The sequence below is a fragment of the Gallinula chloropus genome (genome assembly GCF_964237585.1).
Source record: "Gallinula chloropus genome assembly, chromosome: 1".
Lineage (NCBI taxonomy): Eukaryota > Metazoa > Chordata > Aves > Gruiformes > Rallidae > Gallinula > Gallinula chloropus.
Window position 1 is genome coordinate 75,375,256 of NC_140085.1, and position 19,202 is coordinate 75,394,457.

The following is a 19,202-nucleotide window of genomic DNA, read 5'->3' on the forward strand; positions in this document are numbered from 1 at the left end:
AACCACACTGATGTTAACAAGATGAAATCCAGTTTTATTGTAGCTGACTGATCTTTAAAGGTCAAGATTCACTATCAGAAGGGAAGAGGTTCCCACCGTCAAGTCTCAAGAATCCTCCAAGATCACATCTGGAAACACAGCTTTGAATTATTAATAAAGAACAGCATAAGAACAACGTGAAGGAGGAATTGTGCAAGGTAGCCAGCTAAACATGGTCAGGTGAAAATTGCTAATGGGTATTTTCTGCCAAGGGAGCTGTTTATCTCACAGCAGCTGACAATGAGCAGTTCTTAGCAGGAACAAAGCTTATCTAGCCCGAGGTGGAAATCCTTCCAGTCAGTTCTCGACCCTGAGCAGAAGCTGTAAACTTCCCCTCTTGTAATAAATGAGGTAAGATTTGCAGCCCCCAACTTAAAAGATTGGATACTGTTTGTCCCCTGGACATTTAGGTCAAGCAAGTACTGGATATTTTATGGTTAATACCTACACCATAATTGTAAGTCATTAAGAAAAAAACCTTTGGGATAATTTAAAAATCTGTTCTCCCCCCAGAGCACAGAAGCACTTGTAAAAGAATCATGCTGAAATTTACAGATTAAAGGCCCCAATTTGTTAGTCCTATGAACAAGACTGCCATGGAACTCCAGTCTTTACCAAAATCCAAGGTTTTGTAGAGTTAATCAAATACAGAAGAATTTCTATTTGTTCTGACCATTATGAAAACTAGACACCACAAAGAGGTGCATAACTTAATTCAGAGTAGAGAAGGTTCTACAGGACCTTTTTTTTCTAGGCCAGTGGCATACGGAATTTTAACACTGGCCTATTTTTGGCAGGTGGCCTAAAGGCAAATCCCCATTCCATGTCCTCTCACCATCAGCAAAAAAAAAAAAAAAAGGAAATGCTCTATCAGAAACAAGTTTGGGAATTAACTACACTGAGTCAGCATCTAGATCAAAACTAAATCACACAAAAAGGCTTCCAGTAAGGTTGTATTAGTGAAGTCCCACCAGAGACAATTACTACACTGTTTCTTTTGAAAGGACAGGTGTATACACTTCCACCTAGCCTGTGGCAAACATTAAAGGAGAAGACCAGGGTAGGCTACATAATTTAAATACTGAAAATAAGTCACTAGGACAACCAAACAAGCCTGAAGGTTTCTTTATTTGTTCATAAAGTCTGTGCGTTACAGCAAGCGTAAGTTTAGCTACTGTGGACAAAGCTCAGTCTAGAAGAGCATTAAATGTTAACCATAGAGATGTATAGTAAGTAGAGCCCACATTTGCACACAACATGCTGTTCTTCTATTGTTGGAATTTAACATTCATGAGTTACAGATCTTTGAGATCTTTCTGGATGTTCCACAATGTATCCGCACTCTTCTTCAGCTGAGACACCTCATCATCCTTCAGCTTTTGGTTGATGACACTTGTCAATCCAGAGGCACTTAGGACAGCAGGAAGGCTCAAGAAGACATCATTCTCAATACCATACATGCCCTGCCATAAACAAAAGAAATCACTCAGACATGAACCCATCACCCCAGATCTGCTTTTAGTTTATATAGCTGGAAGTCTTCTGAGAGTAGAATTTCAGACTTTATCGTTTTGAAGCCTGCAGAAAATTTAATTTGCAGTCACAATGTTACCTGAGGCAAATGAAGAGTGCAGAGCTCTTTTAGACCAAGTGATTGGCAGTACAGAGATGAGTTGACTTCACGTTACAGCAAGTAGCTTACAAAAGTCAAAGACACAGGATTAGGGCAGGCCTTTTTCCAACGATAAAGGGAGCAGAAGGTTTGGCCTGTTCCAAATCTTTGCTGCACCAGAGGTTATAGGGCTGGTGCAGACCAGATATCACCAATTACACCAGCTATAAAAGGACAAAGCTCTCTTCCCTATCTCCCTTATTTATGGAATCACAGCTGAGCCTCCACAAGTTTTCCATTTTTGCACTGAAACTTCCTTTCAATGAATCTCCACGGCAAACCTGACAGTAGAGTAGTGCAACTTTGGGTAGAGTACAAAGAAGTTAGTTTTAGCTCTGTACTTGAGAAGGGTAGGCAAAAAGTCGGTACACTCCCATTTGAAATTCAAAATAGTATCTTCAAAAGCTTCCCTTGTTCAGCACCTTGCTGGCTGAATAGCTTGCTTTTTCATAACAAAATGAACTAGAGTATCCAATTAGCCACTGCTTCTTACCTTTACCAGTGTTGAGACTGAATGAACCCGGCACAAGTTCTTCAGCATGGTCTCACAGAGGTCAGCAACACTAAGGCCAATGGCCCAGTTTGTGTATCCCTTAAGTCTGATTACTTCATAGGCACTAAGGAAATAGTGAAATACAGTTGCAATAAGATGTCTTCAGGACACTGAATGCTAAGTCTTATGAAAAGCCAATATTTCCCATTTAAAGAAAATGTGAAACTCCTGTGGCACACATTTTAAATTCTGGAATTAAAATGTCAAGATAAGAGAGGTACATATTAAAGGATAATAGTATAAAGTATACATTATCCCATTTGTATAATAAAGAAGCACTATTGTTCTCACAGGATTAGCTGGAAAGAAAAACAGCTTCCACCTATGAACAGCTCAGTGTTAAACAGAAAAAAACACAGACACCTACAACTGAACAAGTTCTCTATTCAAGTCAGTGGCACAATCATTCCCACTGCTCTTGGAATAGATAAAGCATTTAGAGTCAAAGCCGTGCACTACCTACACATACATCCGAATTTTTTTAACCAACATCTGGGTGCATTTTATACCAGTTCAGTCCTTTTTTCACAAGTGAGACAAGCAATGTAGCAACAGTCCTCAAAGCAATTCTAATGCTCTGCTCACAGATACATACTACCTTTTCCTAAAGTCTTATGCCCTTTGACCAACAATTAACAGTTTAAGAGGCTACTCATGAGAAAATCAGCACACAGAGCTTTAAGTGATGCAGTACTAGAGTGGCTATGTTATGCAATAGCTTGTCTCTCTGCAGGATAATAAAGATTACCAACCAAAATCCTGCATTTCTGCCTTTAACAGTAGTTTCACTTACTCATGCAACCCTCTAAAGAATGAGAACAGCAGCAGAATGGAGAGGCAACGACAGGGAAGCAGTGTGCAGACCAGCTACTTTCAGCATCACACATATCCACTTTATCCCTCCAGACACTGTACCTTTCAACCACTTGCTTGTGGACTTCCTTCCAGTTCTCACTATCATTGTCAGTTCCCATGGCAGGATTCAGCTCCTGGAGAGAAACACCTGCCACATTAACTCCGCTCCACACAGCCACTGTAACAGAGAGAGGATGTAAGTTTCACTAGCACTTACCAATTCGCCCTCTGCTTTTCCTAAAACAACTGAAAACAAATAAATAGTAGCCAGATCCACAATAATGCTTAAGGCATTTCAGTCCTTGGAAAGTGTAGACAGCTGTTTTTGAAATCTCAAGCCTTATACTCTAGCAAGAAGTCACATCATAGCTGTTCAAACTTTTAAAACTAATTTTACTCAGAAATTACAGCAAGTACATACTTGCCATCCCACTGGTGCTAGCCTTCATGAAATCTACTTGTTTCACTGAATCACAGGGTAGCAATACGCAAACTTAGAATATCAGGGGAAGAATGTGCACATCTTCCTTCACATTGGAAGCTTGTAGGCAGACTCATTCTCTGTTCCTGTGAAGTAACTAGGAAATTTCAGTTGCTTCAAAGCAAAAGCAGCCTAAACACTGAAGCAAAGTGAGCTCTCCATATGTTCAGGCAAGCTCTGCTTTCATTACAGCGTAGGGGTGGCTTCAGTAAATACTGTCGTTGATTCAATACCGTACTTTGCAAATACAAATGCAATAGGACACTGAAGAGGTGACTCCTTTAGAAATACACAACACTGACATATAAAGCAGCACCAGTCTACACAGATGTTCTGCTGCATCATTTCAGATTTGAAATACATGAACTGAATTGTAACAAATAAGCTGCTTTCATTTCACATGGCTTTAAAAGCATCTTCTTTTAAGCAGCAATTAAGAGTCACAAAATAAGGGATAAATAATTGTTAGCCTGAATCTAGATTACTACTTTTTTCTGCTACTTGTGACAAGCTCTGTCACTGATTTAACAAGTGCTAATATTACCTTCAGAGGAGAACCATGCTACAGATGTTATAATACTCCAAAAACTGAGGATAAACAGAAGTAGTAAGCTATAGCCCTTAGGACACAATTGTAGCTAACAAATTTGGCCTTTTCAGTTCAGGACTTAATTATACAACCAAAATCACTTTCATTTAAAAAGTGTAACTAGATTTCCAGGAGTTGTCTCAACTCTGATCTTCATAAAAATCACATCAAAGTGCTAGTTACTCCAGCTCAGCTGCATCTGTTTTCCAGATTTTTGCAACATCCCTTAGGCCCCTGCCTCTAACACCACGCTGCTTGTCCCCAAGGTGAGCAGAACTGCTCCTTACCGCTAGAATCACCATGTTCTCCCAAGATCCAGCCGTGGCAGCTGGTTGGGTGGATACCAAGTCTCTCAGCCATCAGATAGCGAAATCTAGCTGTGTCTAGGTTGCAGCCACTTCCAATCACACGGTGTTTTGGCAGGCCACTCAGCTTCCATGTGACATAGGTTAATATATCCACTGAAAAGAAGAACATGCACAGTAAATGAAACCGTTCACATACACCAGTGATGGTCCAACAGTTACCTTGCTGTAGGCAAATTGGGACAACTCAAAATGCAGTTGGGCTCATTGGTCACCGTATTTTAGGTGTGATTATTTGGGGTCTCACTGCTTGAAATCTAGGATACATCCAGCTACTGTCCAAAACATTCAGTAAAGTCTTTGGGGATTAGTATCCTACCAGCTAAAGGCACTTTTTTTGTCACACCTTAACCCCTAGAGCATTCAGAATTGGGACCTATCTGTTCATATGGCTAAAACATCCAAGCAGTTTCCTGAAGTAATGTTACCTTCCACTTCTTCATCACATTAAGAAGCAATTGAAAATTAACGTTTGAGATTTACATACTCTGTTTCTAGTTGGTAACTACTTCAGGCTTGTTCCTTAGTAAGATTTGTACATTAAGCAGTTTATTACCTCTGCATCATGAAAAGCCAGATAAGTGCCATGCTTTGGCTGCACATGGCTCTAAAAATACAGTTTTAGAAAAAAAAAAACCCTAAGTTGGGGCAGAGAGACAATAACAACAACAGTAATAGATTACAATAATTAATAACGTCTCTAAAGCTCTCAAAAGCCAGACAGTTCTCAGGAAGGAATAAATCTGTGTCCTTAGATCCAACATACATCATTTGCTCTGCTCTGGCACCAGAAGCACTTCATCTCTGTATGATTCACACCCTGCTGTTACAAGCAGCATGCTCATCAGGTGTAGCTTCCCTACAGCTTCAGTTGAAGCAGTTTCTGTACACAGCACCTCCCTATCAAGCAGCTACACTTGCTCCGGACGCTCTAGTTTTCCAGTCAGGTGCTGAGATGGGCACCCAGACTTTGAGTGCTGCTTTTATAATCTCATTGCTTGGCTACAGTAGCACTTTCCACTCCTGTCAGGCTGTGGATTGTGCTGAACTAGAGCCCAGAGAGATCTAGGAAAATTCCTAGGGAAGGACATCAAGGTCACACACCAACACACACCCTTGATGCTCCAGAACCCTGAAGTGCCTTCTAGTGGATTAAAATCTTCCACTATATAGGACTAGAGGAAACAACTCCACACATGGAAAAAGCAAACTATTACAAAAATAATTCTGAAAAAACAACACGCAATTCTCCTTCTGCAGCTGCTCTACTGGAGAGACGTCTATAGATTGACTTCGGTCTTGCTAGAACAAAAACAATTTGACCTTTGCCTCAGATTTTTAAGAGAAGTGTTTAAAATTGCCATAAGTTATTGTACTTGCATGGGAGCCACTTGCTTGGTACACTAGATTCCAGTAGTACTAATTATACACCAGCTAATTAGTCAGCCATCATCTGAGTTGTGAGCTTTACATGCACTGGTTTGAACCTGCCAAGTTATCTTTAAAAGCAGTATCACTTCATTGCCAGGGGGGCTATGAACAGCCATATCACAGCCAGACACAAAAGATATGATTTATAAACAATTTAAGAGCAAAATGGATGTGGCATTTGGGGATCAAAATTTTAACCTACCTACTGCTTAAGCCAAAGTATGTAAACTGAAGTACTTATCATGAGATGTGTTTTTAAAACATGAACACCCTGAGAAGTTCTGAATAAAGAGAGCATCCTGAAGTACAGAATATTTGTATTCTGCTGTCAACAGCTACATGGCAGAGGTCCACACAAAGCTATCAATTTTCAATATTCAATTTGTAGTTGAGAAGATAGGTAAAATGAAGCACTAGTTCTCTGACAAACAGAACTTCTCTAAGTGTTCTAGAAAGATTGCCTTACCTGGGTTGGAAACCACCAGGATTGTGCAGTTGGGGCTGTATTTGACAATCTGAGGAATGATGAATTTGAAGACATTCACATTCCTCTGAACCAGGTTGAGACGACTCTCCCCCTCTTGCTGACGAACTCCTGCAGTTACTACCACAATCTTGGAGTTGGCTGTGACAGCATAATCTACAACAGGGGAAGGGAGAGGATCCAGAATGTGTTAAGACTTACCACTAAATTCAACAGCGTTGTGTGCACGCAGGTATTACAGGTAACTTCACTGTGCAAACATTCAAACCCACAAATGATGAGACATCAGTACTGAAGCAAGTAACATCTCTCACCTTGTCCCAATACATCAATATATGGGTCTTCAGAGTCCACTGAACCCTTCTAAAACTCATTTCCACTATCCATACAACAGCGCCATTTCTTCCACATCAAACAGGTACTAGTTTTATTAAAATCAATTTTACTCAACAAGCCCAAAACTGTAGAGTAGCCATTAGAGATGAATGAGAAAGCCCAGATTAAGAGCCACCCCCACCATTATGAAGCTCACCTGAACTCTCACCCCAATTCATGTACTTTTAACAATCAATGCCAAATTGTTAGAAGGGTTTTTTTTTTATTTTTACATAACTAATGCTCCACCAGGAGTGTCAGTATTAAACAAAAGAAGCTGGGATTTACCTTTGTCTGCCACAATCTTGTGAGTGTGAAGGAACAAGCTCCCATGCTGCAGATCCATCATTTCCCCTTTCAGCTTGTCTTCCAAAACATCAACCAAAGCAAGCTCATCACAAAGACTCTATAAAATAACAAAATTTGAAGGAGTCAATGAAGCAGTTAACTTGCACTTTAACATCACTCCTGAGTTGAGCTATATTATATTTTAAAGGAACATAACTTCTTGAAAACATCTTTTCCCCAAAGATAAATCAGTAGGACACCACTACCCTTGTATTCTTATGTATCTTGCAAAATAGGCTTAGTTTAAATATTTAAATACCTAATAAAATATACCACTTAATTATTAAATAAATATTGTCTTTTGACACTTCTCCATCCAATTCATTTCACCAAAACCCAAAAAAAGCAGAACTGGATCAGACTTCTTTTCTTCAATGTTAAAAATAGTACCAAGAGGAAACAAATTCTTTATCTAATTTTTCTCTACTAGAGCTACTACATAATATTGACTTTGCAGAACAGATGTAGCCACATATGCTTGGTGTCCAGACAGGTTAAGTTGGGAGATAGCATCATATAGTCTCAGAACAAGAGAACACTGAAATATGGTGGTGGAAGAGAAAGGCATTCTGCTATGAGGTCAAGTTCGACTGCCTTTGCAGAACTGTTTACTACCCTTGTAAAGTCAGCTAAACATAAAAGGCTTATTAACCAGTGCACTGTACTGAGATTCAATTCACCACTTCTCTCTATTTTCCTAGGTACCTATACTCCATTTAAAAGCTGTTAAGCCATTTTTATGCTACTGAAAGTTACTACTGCAAGAAAGCTTCTTTGTTTACATAAAAAGGTAACACTTATTAGTTGATGTTAATAATTTCTCCATGTGAAGTAAACTACTTTAAACATGAAGCAGGAACATGCACCATTCCTCCTGTGGAAAAAAATATATTTGACAGCAGGCATATTTCAGTCTTTCATTTCATACTTTAAAACTCTGTCAGAGTTTATTGCTTTTCTGTATTGTTTCCTTTCACAACTGATTGGATCAGCTGCTGAAGGAAAACCGTAAGAAACTGTATTTGCACTTGTGCTGTTCTCACAGTAGCCTGCAGGATAGAATTAAAGTCTCCATTGTTTAAATATTACGAAACAGTATCTTCATTTAAAGTCACCAGTGTTAAACTAGGAAGATAGTGCAATCAGAATTTGCAAAGAGAATGTACATGTGCAATTATGGACAGATTTAAACACACAGTCTAACAATATGCAACTCCCAGTCTAGATCTTGCAACCAATATTCACCAGAGAAGCCAATTCTCACTGAAACAAGAGGAGCACCTGGAATAACTCCAGTGACTAACCTCATGAATTTTCATCAGTGTTGCCTAGAGAAGTACTCAGCTCCTTATTAGCACACACAGGAATGAAGTCTACACAATCGCCAATCACAGCTTAAAATATTCTCATTGAAACCAGCTGACTTGTGACTGGGGAGCTGTTTCCATTTCTAAAACACTATAGCAACATCAGTGACTTGTTTCTGAGAGGAAGCTAAAAATAACCAACATGGAAGTTTTAGTGTCATTCAAATTTGTATTCAATGCAACACCAGTAAAGGGAAATCAGTATTATCACACTGTTTGATTTTATAATATTCTAAGCCATTTAAAACTCACCTGCATCTGTATATTAAAGTATAGGAAGTGAAGTACAAAATTTTATGTGATGACTCAACAAAAGACTATCTTGGGGATCCAGCTATCCCATACAAGTCAAAGTCACATCTAATTTGGTGACAACAATCAGATGTCTTGTTATAAAGATATGTTATAGTGCATTTTCTACTTGTCAGGGAGACTAAGAGAGAGAAGCAGCCCAGTTGAAATGAACTTCATGCCATAATTCAAGTTCAAAAAACCTCAGAAACAGTTTTTACTCTGGCATTAGTGCCTATAACTCATTAACAGTAAAACTTTGTGTCTAGATTTCTGAAAGTAGAATTTGATCCTGCTTACAGCAGTGTATTAAGCACAGACAAATACTGTTCACAGTAACTTCACCCAACTCCCTCACTGCCAACCTTACAGGTTATAGCACTTCTTCAAAAATAAATTAGTTCAGACTACAGGAGGCAAACATTTGCTTTAAAATATATAATATGTAAGATGAACTGTCAGGGGTTTTTTAGTTAAATTTAGTTATATAGTTTTAAAAAAACTATTTGTTATTTCATGTCAGTACTTAGTTTCACCATGGCTGGCCTTTCCTTACTGTCAGTTTTGCTCACTTGCAAGTGTTTCTAAAGTATCTCAGTACATGCTCAAGGTTATAGGTAGAGGAAGGACTGTCCCCCCCCTAAAATACAGCTGGTTTAGTAGCACACTCAAGACTTTTGATCTCACTGTGAGCTACTTAATTTAAGATATGCTTATCTTAAACATATCTGCTTATGCCTTTTTTGTTGTTGTTTAAAGACCAGCTGATCCCACTTGTCTTTTAAAAAACGCAGCATGGGGGCAATGAAATTTAACTCATTCACAACGTTCTCTGAAAACAAAGGTCAAAGTACAAGAACTCCTTATTGCATAAGCTGCCTTTGCTTTGTTTAGAGGCTGCAACAGGAGATTTGCCTCAAAAAGCTCAGAAACCAGTACCAGGAAAAGTCAGATTAACCACCAAGTCTAGTCCTCTATTTTTTAAGCTTTTGGAAAGCTAGTTCTCTGGAAACTCTCTCTGGAAACAAAGTCATATAACCAAGCAATAAGGGCTCAAGAGAAATAAAGAAGCCCACTAAAGAGGACAGTGGTATTCTCAGTTACTGCGGCACACATGCGGTAAAAGAACAAAAAGCAAGCATGCATAGTTCTGATTCCTATCCCCTATTTAATATGGATGTCTGCATTCTTAGCCCATCGAAGCTCTCCCACCAAGCAAGCTCCTGCTTTGTTGTAGGAGAATAAGAAAATTAAGAAGTTTGGCAGGGGCTTCAAAGCCATTGTGTTTTTTCCTAGCATCTGGCAAAATAACTCTGCCTAGCAAGAGATTTATTGTTAAGCACAGATGGAAAGGTGAGAGAACAAGGCAAAACTGAATGGGGAGGTCAGCCTTGCACCGACAGCGTAGGTCACTGCTTGCTTACACAAACTCCAAGTGATCCATCTGTGCATTCCAGCACTAACCTACCAAATTTCCCACCATTTGCTAAGACAAACAGGAGATGCAGAACATTACAGCAGAAAACAACATGTCCTTGAGCTGTACCTTTCCAAGGATGCTGATAGCACAGGCCATCCCAACCTGTCCAACCCCCACAACAGTTATCTTGTTTGGGGCCGAGGTTTCCGCCGCAATGGGGGTCATCAGCTTCTCCTTGAGAGTAGCCATAGTGTTCTGCAAGAAGAGACAGAAAGATTTGGTTCAAAACAAGCCATCGGGAAAGGAAAACACACGCTTTGAATTGAAGAGGTCATCTCCACAGCCGGAAACTTGCTGATGGAAGCGCTGCGAGCGGCTGCTGATGGCGGCAGACGCAAGGCAGCACACGGGCACGCTGCCCTTGCTCGCAGGGCTCCTTCCCACCCCAGGCATTACCAGCCCACACACCCTCTCCTTGCCCGCAGGGCTCTGGCTCCCATTCCCTCTTCCTCCAACCCCCGCATTCGCTGGTGCCGAGCGAGAGGATGAAGGGAGCAGAGGCTGTTCTGGCAGCACCGAACAGCAAATCCTGCCCGCAGCTTCCCGCGCCTCCTCACAGGAGGGAGAAAGCCCTTCTGCGCTAACGGCTCTCTGGCATCCTACTCTCTTCAAAACGCGCCTGAGGGCCGCGGTAATAAAACCACGAACCAGTCTGGGAGCAGCAAGCCTGGCGGGATTTCCCCGGCTTGTTCCCCTTCGGCCCCCAAGCTCCCTTCGCTCAACCCACGCAGCTCTGCGGGGTGCCCACGCACATCATCCCCCTTTCCCCTCACCAAGGGGCCACCCTCGCTCCGCCGAGCCGCAGGCCTGCGAACAGCCGGGGCCAGCACACGAGGTCACCAGGAGCTGGGGCAAACCGCCAACGCCTGCCGCCTCAGGCACCACCCGGCCGCCACGCGGGGATGCTCGGGCGCGCAGCCCCCGCGGGACGGAACCGCCCGGGGAAGGAAAGGATGGCCTGGGCAACCCTCCAACAACCCCCCCATCCCAGGGAGAAGACACCCCCGCCCCCCCGCCAGCTCTACTCTCCAAGTACCCACCAGCAAGGCTCGGAGAGAGGAGACCCAAGAAGAGACGCTATCGTCGGGAGCTCAGGCACTGAGACCTCCGCAGCGGAAGGGGCGGGCTCGGCGGGCCGGGCCCCCCCCCCGCCGCGCCCTCCTGGGCGTTCCCCAGTGCCACTGAGGGGGGCGGCGGCCGCCGCGCTCAATCGCCGCCAAGGACGGAGGCTCAAGGATGCCGCCGCCACGCCTCCGGCTCCCTCCCCTGACACCCCCCTTCTCCCCTTCACCCCTCTCCGCCGTCCCCGGCCCCCGCGGCTGCTCCCGCCGCCGGGACGGGGTGGCGCGTTGCCGCCATTGCTGCCGTTAGCATCGCTGTCCCTTAGCGTCGCTATGCGGGCTCGCCCCCTTCTTTGTGCTGCCGGCGGGAGGGCGAAGCGACGCTATCGGGAGCCGGCGAGGCCAGCGGCGGCCGTGCAGCCCTGACCGTGCAGTCAGTGGCAGTAAATCCCACGTTTATCCAGGCACTGCTCTTGTGGTGGCTCTCACAGAGACTCGCGGGATGGGATCCAGCCCAGGGTACTGAGGGAGCTGGCAGAAGTGCTCACTGAGACGTTTTCCATCATTTATCATCAGTTCTGGCTGACTGGGGAGGTCTGAGCTGACTGGAGGTCAGCAAAAGTGCTGCCCATCTACAAGGGGGGCTGGAAAGATCCAGGGATCTACAGGCCTGTCAGTCTGACCTCGGTGCTAGGGAAGGTTATGGAGCAGTTCATCTTCAGTGCCATCACACAACATGTACAGGACAACCAGGAGATCAGGCCCAGTCAGAAGAGGTTTATGAAAGGCAGGTCCTGCTTGACCAACCTGATATCCTCCAATGACAAGGTGACCCGCTTGGTGGATGAGGGAAAGGCTGTGTGTGTTGTATACCTGGACTTCAGTAAAGCCTTTGACACTGTTACCCACAACATTCTCATGGAGAAAGTGACTGCTCATGGCTTGGGCAGGTATACACTTTGCTGGCTAAAAACCTGGCTGGATGGCTGGGCCCAAAGAGTGAATGGAGTTACATCCAGTTGAGGCTGGTCACAAGTGGTGTTCCCCAGGGGTCAGTACTAAGGCCATTTCTCTTTAATATCTTTATCAGTGGTCTGGACAAGGACTGAGTGCACCCTCAGTCAGTTTGCAGGTGACACCAAGTTCTGCAGGAGTGTTGATCTGCTGGAGGGTAGGAAGGATCTACAGAGGAAACTAGACAAACTCGGTCTATGGGCTGAGGCCAGTTGTTCGAGGTTCAACAAGGCTCAATGCTGGGTACCTCACTCAGGTCACAACAACCCCACAACAGCGCTACAGGTTTGGGGAAGAGTGCCTGGAAAGCTGCACAAAATAAAAGGACCAGAAGGTGCCGGTCAACAGCCAGCTGAGTATGAGCCAACAGCGTGCCCAGGTGGCCAAGGTAGCCAACAGCGTCCTGGCTTGTGTCAGAAATGATATGGCCAGCAGGACTAGGGAAGTGATTGTCCTGCTGCACTAGTGAAGCCATACCTCATGGAATCATAGAATATACTGAGTTGGAAGGGATACAAAAGGATCATCATGTCCAACTCCCTGAGTCCGGTGTTCAGTTTTGGGCCCCTCACTAGAAGAAAGGCATTGAGGTGGTCGAGCATGTTCAAAGAAGAGCAACGAATCTAGTGAAGAGTGTAAAGCACTAGTGTTACCAGGCGTGTCTGAAGGAACTGGGGTTGTTTAGCCTGGAGAAAAAGAGGCTGATGAAAGACCTTATTGCTCTCTACAGTTGCCTGAAAGGAGGGTGTAGTGAGGTGGGGGTTGGTCTCTTCTCCCAAGGAAAAAGCAACAGGAGAAAAGAAAATGGCCTCAAACTGCATGAGGGGAGGTTTAGATTGGGTGTTAGGAAAAAATTCTTTACCTAAACAGTTGTCAATCTTTGGAACTGTGTGTCCAGAGAAGTGTTGGAGTCACCCCTCCTGGGGGGTATTTAAAAGATGTGGTGCTTAGGGGTATGGTTTAGTAGTGGACTTGGCAGTGCTAGGTTAATGGTCGGACTCGGTGATCCAACCAAAACAATTCTATGATTCTATGGTTTCACAAGTGTCTCTGAATTTACCTTCAGAATTGGCTAATAAAATGGGGAAGCATTTTCTCTATTTCACAGGGCCATAAACTTAGCTAGAATGAACAAGCAGAGGAACCACCGCAAGCAAGAAGTTGTGCAAAAAAATTTTTAATGTGATCTTGTGGGGCAAAGTTGCCCAAGTCGTGGTATTTTTCTGCTCTCTGATTTCTGCCCTGCAGCTGACTTTGGTTGAATTTTTTGTGGTTGAAGAAATCCCTGTGGGACAATGGCCCGCCTGGAGTCACACAGAAATGCTTTGGCAGGAACAAGGAATGTAACCTGATGCGATGCCACAACCCCTCCTCCCCCCACCTCTGTCTACTTCAGCCTTACCCATACCACACTGTCTGTGACTATCTTGCCATATCCTAGTCAATTTGTAATATGTAGGAGCTGTGGAATGAGCCTCTGGAACGTGAATGGTATTTTGTGCCCAGTTAAAGAAATAAGCACACCCACCACTGTAAGTAACAGTAAAAATCAGATGATATGGCACGCTCTTCCTCTGACGTGTGGAACAGATACACTGGCAATTTGGACATATGATTTGCCACTGTTGCTGAGCAGAGAAGAAGGTGGTGATTTGTTGGAATTCCTGCAGGACCAACACATGCAAAATAGGAAGGAATATTCTGTCCTACTGCTGTAATGTTAACTTCTTTCTCGCTGTAGAGGAAGGAAGTAGAGGCAAAACACCGAACTCTGCACATTTAGTTTCACTGGGGGAAAAAAGAAAGCTTTAGGTTCTTCCTCACATGTGACTAACTTTCTCTCTCCAGAGGGAAAGCAGAATGTTAGATTCCAGAGTCCTCCTAAAGAAGTCACTGGGTTAAATGTGACTAGGTAGAGTCTTGCCCTGCCTAAGACTGTGGTTACCTTTTTGTTGTTGTTGTGGTCAGTTTAAGGTTTTATTGATTTTTTTTGGCCAAGTATTTTGGCAGGTTAGTAATAACTGGATTCATTCCCCCTGGCTCACCAAGCAGCCAAACAAAGGCTGGTGCCAGCATGAGAGAGGCGGCAAGCATGAGTGGGGAGGAAAAGGTGAAACCTGTTTTTCTGGACAGCACTACAGACTCTGCGCTGGCTTTAAAGGACCATCTCACCATGACCTACTTTGCTTCTTTAAGTGGTTTGACATTGCAGAATGTCCTCTGGAGGGAAAGTAATGAATTAAGCCATCCACATGACACTATAGGTAGAAGCTTGCTATAAGAAAATAAATTCCAGGCTTTGGTAACTGCAGCTGAAGCGGGAGCTGAAGGTAAATGATAATTACACCATGGTAAAGGTAAGAAAATCTATCCTGTGTAATCCAAAAGAGAACATACACAGCTGAATTTTAAGAAAAGAAGGAGAAAGGGAGAAGAAAAATTATGGGACAGGTTAGGGAAATATCAGAGCAAGGTTTTTTCATTCCTGTGCCAGACCCAAGGGGCTGTCCTTGTCTCCCCAGTGCCTGTTATGAGGAGCATTCAACTCTGCATTATGTCTTCTTTGGTCAGAATCCCTCTCTCTCCTTGTGAGCGACCAAGAATCAGGAATCATAGTAGTATTTATAATTAAATAGAGAGGAAAATGTCTCTTCCTTATTTGTAAGATATTAAAGTTTCTAAAGGCAGCCCGGGACATTTATCACATGTTACAACAGCTCATTTAGAACAGGCTTCATTTTGCTCTCAGTGTTAAAAGCACAGGGTACTTAATCCCCTCCCTGAAGATCCTGCAACTTAAATAGACAAGGCAGGTACAGGATGGCAGAAGATTATTCCCTCTTCCTGTTCTCAGTTATTTACTTCTTTATTGTTCCAGATGATGGAGGATTGAGGCACAGAGAGATGAAAGGATCTCTCCAAGGTCACACAGGAAGTCTCCTGGTCATAGGTCACAGTTTCAAAGTTCAACTCTAGTTTGGCAACGTTGGTATTTTTGATGAAGTGCAGTTTTCTAGAAAAACAAGCCCTAGTGTTAAGGGACACAATCTAAATAAATTTGCCCAGTAAACTTCATACAATTACAACATTTTTTTGTGTGTACCTTTTAACGACATTTAACTTTTGGTTTGTATGCAAAGTCTGTAATTACATAAGTCTGAGACACTCCACTACTTGCATCTCTCCCACCATATTCCCAAACCCATGAAAGTAGACAGGATTTTCCTGCTATTTCTTTTTTCCAAAAGTGCAATTAAACCTTATTAGAAAGAGAAATCTCACTTGAAAGATATTATTAGTGGAACCCTTTACTGCAGCAAAATGTTGATGGCCTGATGGACAAGGTGTAGTGGTGGACTTGGCAGTGCTAGGTTAATGGTTGGACTTGATGATCTTAAAGGTCTTTTCCAATTTAAATGATTCTATGAATTGTAGGATAATGACTGTATTCCTAAGGTAGTAAACACAATGGAAAATAGAACCTAGGAAGGGAAGGAGCCCATTACGCTGCAAGAAAATGGGGTATGGGCCTGGTGGCAGGACAACATAAGGTATAGGGTGATCTTATGTCACTGCATCACACCCGGTAGATCAGGTAAATAATCTGCAGGATGGATAAATTCATTATTTCATGTGGCTGTAATGGAGTAACAAGAATTAGCAGTCCAGTATTGCAAAATAGAGAGAGCTGAATTAATCTGCTGGAAATCACAAAGTGCTGATGCACACACAATGCTGGCAGATGCTGAACTAAAAATTTGGCCCACCTATATATTATTTCTGTGTTTATTCATCTGAATTTTGGATTCAAAAGGGCAAATATATCACACAATAAAGAAAAATGGTCTTGGAGCTTCTGCAAGCTTCTTTTACCCCAGTTTTATGTGAAGGAATGACTCCTTATTTTTAGCATTGGGCCTAGTATCTGTTTAATTTTCGCTTAAAGATTATACAGTGTTATAAAGATAACATAACCATAGTAGTTAAGTGCTTCATAATGTAGTCAATTAAAAAACCCAGATACACACCACATGCATGTCTGCACAAGTTTGCAGAGTGCTGAAGTTCCTAGTGTTGGTGGAAGAGGTAATGGGATGGAAACCTTTTCCTCTTTAAATGAAACATAAAAGCCCATGCTTTCAAACTAATCTTGATTTACTCTCTATTTTGTGGCACTTGTGTGTGTAGGTCACCCAAATATCTCCAACTGCTTGCCCAGACATGTGGAAGGTGAAGAGAAAAGTCTATCCAAACCATGGCAAGTGAACAAACGGGGCTTCCTCCTGTAAACCTGCATATTGGTGGACTGGAGTCTGTGTTTCTGTGTTTGGGGCCATAATGAAATGTGATGACCTCATCTAATGAATTTCTTTGATGTCAGAGGAAACAAATGGTCATAAAATTTTGCAAATAGGTGAGGAATAGCACTCAGTTTCTAACACTGCATTGATAGATCTGGCTCATTAAAAAGTTCAGGAGAAACAACGGCTGCTAAATGAAGTGACAAGACAGAAATGGGGGGATGCAGTACTTACATAATACACACATCTGGCTCTGGTAAAGGACCTGGCTTGGGAAGGACCTTCCCTCCCTCTTGTGCTCTCTTAATATGCTTGCACAATAGTTCCCTCTTTTCCCTACTGTATCAATGTAGCTCTTGGGAAGGCGTCATAGGATCTCTGTCATCATCTTGGTGAAATCTAATCTTAAAGAAAAATAATAAAGGCCAGAGCACTCTAAAACATTTTTATCAAAGACATTTTCTCACTTCATGTTTAAATTGTCAAAAAAAATCTATTGAAACAGTGCCTACTCCATTGCATCCATTTTGTACACTGTTCACAGCTAAATAGAAGTCTCTCTTCCAAAAGGACCATTCAGCCAATGTCTTCCAAATGCAAGCAAAAATATACAGAATTTAAAGTTTCTACGAGAGATTTTTCAGTAGCTGAATTTCCATGCAATAGGGACAGTTTCTCTGATACGGTTAACTGTTCAGAAATGTTTAGTTTTACAGAAACACACCTCTGCCCATGCTCTCTAGTACAGTCACAGGCTTCCAACCACCGCCTTTGAAGTAGATTGCTGATGATAAGGGTCAAAGTTGATCGACTGCCCGCCTTTTAGGGAAGCAGCCACTGGTATCTTAACTAACCTTTGCCATATTGCACTCTGGACCCACATTGCTCTGCAGTTCACAGAGCAAGCTTTGTGGGAAATACTGTGAACACAACCGAGCTTCCAGTGAGTGTTATTTAACAAGTTTCTCAGTACTGAGGAACGTTTGGCTCCATCGCTACAGCCAAGTCCCCTGTGAGGTCTGGGAAGGCCACATTTTGCACTGAACCCACTGGGGAACTCACTACAACAGAGACTTGTGGGTAGAAGTTGGCAGAAAGCAATCAGGGGATGTGGAGGAGCATCCCACCCTTAAAGGTGTTGCCTTTACAGAGCGGGGAAAGAGAACTGTTGGCTGATGAGGTGCATCAGCACACATCTGAATGCCAAGGAGACTCCTGGAGTGTCCTTAGTCACAGCTTATTTCCCCTGACCAGTGTATATGTCCTGAGACGTGACAAGTGGCAGCAACACAGGGACTGCTCCTGGAGAAGGCACAGTAGCTTAGCACTCTCTGCCAGCCTGGAGGACTTGGTCTTGAAGTGAAGTTGATCTCATTGAAACGTTTCTGTATTTCAAAGTAGGGAGTTTTCAATATCTGAACATAAACCTCATTGCCTTTAAAATCACATGTGGTGGCATGCTGAGAAGAAGGGCTGTGCTGTGAGTCTGGAGTGCCCTGTGACTGCTAATCTGTTTCTGTGGTTAGAGGGCTTTGAAGGGGAAGAAAAATCACTGCTGAAAGCGTGGACAGATGTAAGTCCCACAGGAAGCGAATGGGGTTATATGTTCTGGTGGTAGTCCCGGGGACGATATACAAAGATCAGGTGAGACATCAATGGGCACGCTTTGAATCTTCTTTTAACTTTAAAGCATATCCCAGTTATTCATTCAGTCAAACTCCCACTTTGGTTTGTAATACTGTAAGCAAAGTGAAGTAAGCCATGAGTTCACTGTAACAAATATCTCAGATTTGAATTTAACAGGTGCCCAGTTATAACTTCTATGATTCTTTTTAACTATTGTGAGGAACCGTTGTTTCCTTTAGCACACACCATTGCTATAAACTGAAAGAAGAGCCAGTAAAATGCTTCATGGCTGGAATTTGGTAATGTGCCCTAGAGAATTCCAATGCAAGCTCATTGCTCCAAAGCTGGGTCAAAGCAGCAGAAATCAGAAGATGTTGCCTTCTGACTGTCTGGCTTCAAGTACCATTATTTTGGGTATCAATACCCCTCATTTCTACACAGAGACCAAGACATAGAAACTGTTGTGCAGTGCTGCAAGTCAGCCCCAAAGCAAATTTAAGATGTAGAAGGAAAACTCATGTCCTCATTGCTTGTGTCACCTCCTCAAGGCACCTCTCATCCACCACAGCCACCCACTGCTGTCTGCATGTCACGCAGACTCACAGCTTTGCCCTTCAAACTCACACTTCAGCAAAATGCCTGTGGAAGATGGGACTTAAACCTCTCCTGTTATGTTGAGTGAATAAATGGAGCCTTCTGGGGGGTGTATACCCAAATGCTAGTTCTTGCTCTTCCCACCCTGTCCCCCGCCCCCCTGCCTTGCCCATGACAACAGAAACTCTCCTCCAGAAGTGATTTAAGGTGTAGTAAGAGATGCTGGCTGCAGAAGCTGACAGCTTTTTGTGCTTTTGCCTCATGTTGGCAGTTCCC

At 43.0% G+C, this 19,202-nt stretch overlaps 1 protein-coding gene across 2 annotated transcripts; it reads right to left on the reverse strand.

Moving 5' to 3' along the window:
• Window positions 1-1,148: 1,148 nt before the first annotated feature.
• LDHB (lactate dehydrogenase B) lies at window positions 1,149-11,443 on the reverse strand. 2 transcript variants are annotated; one of them, XM_084276688.1, is made up of 8 exons: window positions 11,371-11,443; window positions 10,397-10,525; window positions 7,133-7,250; window positions 6,452-6,625; window positions 4,477-4,650; window positions 3,180-3,297; window positions 2,205-2,328; window positions 1,149-1,502 (listed from the first exon to the last, which is right to left on the reverse strand). In XM_084276688.1, exons 2-8 carry the CDS (start codon window positions 10,517-10,519, stop codon window positions 1,335-1,337), a joined length of 999 nt encoding a protein of 332 aa, XP_084132814.1. In that variant the 5' UTR covers window positions 10,520-10,525; window positions 11,371-11,443; the 3' UTR covers window positions 1,149-1,334. The 2 variants fall into 2 exon arrangements, with proteins under 2 accessions (XP_084132814.1, XP_084132815.1); XM_084276689.1 differs by lacking the exon at window positions 11,371-11,443 and adding an exon at window positions 11,104-11,123.
• Between the last annotated feature and the right edge of the window lie 7,759 nt (window positions 11,444-19,202).